The sequence below is a fragment of the Brassica oleracea genome, chromosome C4 (genome assembly GCF_000695525.1).
Source record: "Brassica oleracea var. oleracea cultivar TO1000 chromosome C4, BOL, whole genome shotgun sequence".
Taxonomy (NCBI): domain Eukaryota; kingdom Viridiplantae; phylum Streptophyta; class Magnoliopsida; order Brassicales; family Brassicaceae; genus Brassica; species Brassica oleracea.
Genome location: NC_027751.1, coordinates 7,246,140 through 7,251,102, shown reverse-complemented (window position 1 = coordinate 7,251,102; position 4,963 = coordinate 7,246,140). Strand labels below are relative to the sequence as shown.

Here is a 4,963-nt window from a genome sequence, read left to right as displayed (position 1 = left end):
GTGATCACGAGGTCTAAAGGTGTTCATGTTTCTTACTAACAACATTCGATCATAGCTTGTTACACAAGGATACTCACAGAGACCATGGAACATATTATAAGGAGATAAACTCCTATGTGGTGGATGCTGCTGCTACACAATTTCGAAATTGTCAAAGGTCTGGTCATAAGGAAGAAATTAGATTGACATATAAAGATGTAGTAAGCAACATATGGATCACTGGATAAAGGAAAACATTGTTCCTAAGCTGTTCATGGACTGAAACAAAGCAGCTGCATATAGTATATAATACTTGTAAAGGAGTTCTATAAGAACGATCAAGTTCAGTCCATATGTAAACTAATAAAGAAATTCGAATTCCTTGTGTTTATACTAAACCAACCTAAAGAGAGGTTAAAAGGTTTATACGGATCTGTGACACTAGCATGAACCGACTAGATTGTAGTACGGGCTAGTGGAAAAGAAAGATCAGCCCAAAGAAAGGTAATTCGGATTGCCTCAGCTTGCTACCTCGGATAGCATGTTCTCCGGATAGACCAATCCAACATCAGATCCCTTAGATAAGGATCCGGCATAGCAGAACAGTCTGATGCTGCTGTGAGGCTGACAGGAGACATTTAATATATCCTTCTCGATCGGATACCAATAGGTTGCAGTCCATAAAAATGTGTGATCGAAGTCCATGACCTAATATATATTCATTGTGTGATATGATCCACAGCAGCAGAGGTCATGAGACGACATCAATATAAGGATATGACTGCAATGAAAAACGAATATGGCATTGCCTAAGGCAATAGAGATCGATGACCACATGTGAGATTCATGAGTGTATTTGGCCACAGTGCCATAGTTAGATAAGATTGTAAAATTCATTACAACAATGATCATTGATCAAGTCATGATCTTGGACACTCATGAGACAAGTTATGATCATCGATCAGATTAGTGCATAGTCGATAGCCAAAGAGAGTATCCGTGAGGATGTTTTTGGTCGAGGACCATAGTCCTACATGTCTGACCAAAGTATTGAGTGGTCGACATCAACCATGTACACACGATATCAGAAGACATGAAAAAAGACCGGAAAGATCAAAATGGTCCAATTACGGTTCAGTAATAAACTTGGCCGATTTGATTACTCCCTTCCTGCACGTCCAGGAAAGATCACGCATCAGATGCGTAGACTAAAGAACCTACACTGAGGTTCACATCAGGGGGAGCAGTACGTGTTTTACTCTTTTTTCTTCATCATGGTTTTGTCCCACTGGGTTTTCCTGATAAGGTTTTAATGAGGCAACATTAAGCGTATTACAATCCCTGAATGGTTATGGCATCCAAGGGAGAGTTATAAATCAATTGATGGATATCCATAACCGGCCTGGTCCATAACCGGTCCATACACTTAGAGAGAGAGACGGCCCAACCCTAGAGAGAGGAGAGATAGGCAGCCGCACGGCCCAACCCTAGAGAGAGGAGAGAGAGGCAGCCGCATGCCTTAGAAGAGAGAGAGAGGCGGCCACAAGCTTTAGAGAAAAAGAAACCCTATTTCTTTTTCCTTGTAATTGTTATATTTCCATTATTATGTATTAGTAGTTTTCATAATCCTTGTTGGTTTAGGTTTTTGGATACTTTCCTTTTCTATGACTTGTAATTAGAGGTGTTCGATCCGGATATCGGTTCGGTTTAGGTTCGGTTTTTTTCGGTTTTCGGTATTTCGGTTAGTAAAATATAACTACCATTCTAAATCCATATTTACTTCGGTTCGTTTCGGCTTATATACCGTCGGTTTTCGGTTTATTCGGTTTTATACCAAAAAACATAATTATTTAGTTTAAGATCATATTATATGAATTTTATTAAAAATATATTACATGTTCAAATTAATGAACAAAAAAGTAAAAATGCTTCTACCATCAAATAAAATAATCAAATCTATAAATAAAATCAAAGCTTCAAATTTTGAAAATAAGAAAATGAAACAAAACAGAAACATGAAAGAAAAGTTTTTCCACTCTTCTATATTTAGTGTTCATTAAAGTCATGCTTTTTCAATCGAACACGAAACTCTGTTTGTTTACAGATAAGAAAAAAGTTGTGAAAATTTTTCATTAATTATTGTCTATCAAATTTATAATCTTCATATTAATTTAGTGAAGACTAAAATAAGGCTAAAAGATCAAAAGAAGACTTAGAAAATAAGATGTCTGAATTGCGATGTATTGTTATTTAATTATAGTTTAAGTGTTTTAAAAATTAAGGTTCTTTATTACTATACAATTATGGTAATAGTTATTAACACAAATTTAACTTATATGTAACAAATAGATTTTCATGTATTGTTATAAAATAGATACATATTTACATTTTTCTTCTTTTAATCGGTTTTGTTCGGTTTATTCGGTTTAATCGGTTATATACCAAACCATATCCAAATACAACGGTTTTTATAAAATTATATCCATTTGGTTTATATGGTATATACCAAAACCAAACCATATTGTCTATTTCGGTTTTATCATATTGAACAGCTCTACTTGTAATCCTTATATAAAGAAACCCATATTATGATTAATAAAAACATAGAAACAATCATCTCTAAATCTATTGTTTTACAACAATGTTAATATTATAAATAAGAAGATATACTATTAGACTTTATTTTTTGTAACTAAATAGAAAGAAACTGGTAGAAATAAGTAAATATAAAAAACGAAAAGGAAAGATATTATTTGTGTGTGTTGCCGTGGTTGAAAGGTCATCTAGTTGAGTCGGTCTTCATGAAACGAAGGGTGGTAGAAATTGCCGCGTGTCTAATTATTTTAAATGCTAATTTTAATTTGAATAGATTTTCTCAAATTGATATTTAACATTTTCTTAACAACCTCGGCTTTATATAAAGAAAGATCTTCTTGCGACGAATCTAATAAATCGAAATCATCCCTAGGAAACCCTAAGTCGCTAGCTCTTACGTCTCTCTCTCTCTCTCGTTCAAGGTATATTCTTCAACTAAAGCTTTTGATTTCAATTTGCTCTTTGATTTTTCGTCTCGTCTTCTGTTTTGGTAAAGAGTATCGAATCCTTGGATAATCGATTTAGGGTTTCTTTGTTATCAGTTGTGAATCGTCTGGAGAAAACGGCGATTGATCTTTCTTTATTCGCTGTAGTTTTTGATTGTACGATTCTAGTCTTGATTGATTGATTGATTAATTCGTGTTTACTTGTGTGCAGATGCAAATTTTCGTGAAAACTCTAACCGGCAAGACCATTACTCTCGAGGTCGAGAGCTCCGACACTATTGACAACGTCAAGGCTAAGATCCAGGACAAGGAAGGCATTCCTCCGGACCAGCAGAGGCTCATCTTCGCCGGTAAGCAGCTTGAGGATGGGCGCACGCTCGCTGACTACAATATTCAGAAAGAGTCTACGCTCCACCTCGTGCTTCGTCTCCGCGGTGGTATGCAGATTTTTGTCAAGACCCTCACCGGCAAAACCATTACTTTGGAGGTTGAAAGCTCAGACACAATAGACAATGTCAAGGCGAAGATCCAGGACAAGGAAGGGATCCCACCAGACCAGCAGAGACTCATCTTCGCTGGGAAACAGCTTGAGGATGGTCGCACTCTTGCGGATTACAACATCCAAAAGGAGTCTACGCTCCATCTTGTGCTTCGTCTTCGTGGTGGAAGCTTCTGAGCTTGTTGATCTGTGTGTGTGGTCAAAAAGTGGTGTTCTTTGAGCTTTTATTAATGCACTTTGGGAGTTGATCTCTGTTTGCTTCTGCAAAAATGGATCGTCTGTGTCAATGTTTGTTTCATTTTATGTTTTTTTCTTTATTTTCTTTTCGTTGTGAACCTTTCGGTTGGGCTCGTAATGCCCCTTTATGTTTGAAGGTTAAATAATAATCCAAAGTGCATTATCAACTCTGAGCTTCGATCATATAATCAAAAGAAGGAAACATTACTAGTGAGAATTTTGAAAGCTTTTGGAGTATAAACGTATAATAACAGATGGATGGTTCAGGTCCAAGAGAAGGAGGAGGAGGAGGAGTTATGAAGCCTGCGATTCTGGAAGTTGGTGTTGCTCTTGTTATCAGCAACTGGTTTGATTTTGGCCAGGTTCGTGTCTCGAAAAGAAGATAACGAGGTAACTTCTTCTGCATAAAACCATGTTGCGTTTCGAACGTTATTGTAATATGAAAGATCTAAGAAGTCTTGCTTATGGAGCATAAAACCATGTTGAGTCTTGAGAAATCTCAGTTAGGTTTCCTCCGTAGATAACTTTTGGCAATGCAGGAAGAACACAGCCAAGATTTGGTGATTGTGTTTCTCAAACTGGTTTCTTGAGGGGCAAGCAAGGAAGCTTATGAGAAGAGGGATGCAATTATACCGTGTTCAAATCTAATGATTCTATTATGTTGATTGGCCTTTTTTTTTTGCTTTTGTGAAGATGGTGAGTGAAGAAGATTATAGAAGCGTGTTAGAAGAGTGTGTGGATTTGAAGAAGGATGTTGCTAATGGAGTGAAGGAAGTGATTAACCTGAGATGGACCTGAGATGGAGCAATGCTTGTTTGAGGCACAAGGTGATGATGACAAATGAAACCAATTATGAGGAAGTAGCATTTTCTCCAAATAAAAACTTGCAAGAGTAGTAGCTGATCATGAGCATCATGAAGAGACTAACCATAATGATGATGATCATCATCATGAAACTTCAAGGAAGAAGAGGCTGATGAAGAAGCTAAAGAGATGGGTTAAAGGAAACGAGAAGTGAAGATCAACAAAGTTAGAGGAAAGATGTTTCGGAAGGCACTCTTTGACGGTGGAGCCTGAGGAAGAACAGATGTTTCACCCAAGAAGATCTTGTTCTAGCGTGTAAATGAAACAGTCTCTTGCAATAGCTTTCAATGTCATGAAAATTGATTTATGCAATGTATCCAAGAACTGACATAAAAAGCCTATA

At 36.8% G+C, this 4,963-nt stretch overlaps 1 protein-coding gene across 1 annotated transcript; it reads left to right on the top strand.

Moving 5' to 3' along the window:
* The first annotated feature begins 2,870 nt into the window (after positions 1-2,870).
* On the top strand, positions 2,871-3,924 carry LOC106342618 (polyubiquitin). Its single transcript, XM_013781608.1, has 2 exons — positions 2,871-2,996; positions 3,232-3,924. The coding sequence occupies exon 2, from the start codon at positions 3,232-3,234 to the stop codon at positions 3,694-3,696; it is 465 nt and encodes a 154-aa protein (XP_013637062.1). The 5' UTR covers positions 2,871-2,996; the 3' UTR covers positions 3,697-3,924.
* The last annotated feature ends 1,039 nt before the right edge of the window (positions 3,925-4,963 follow it).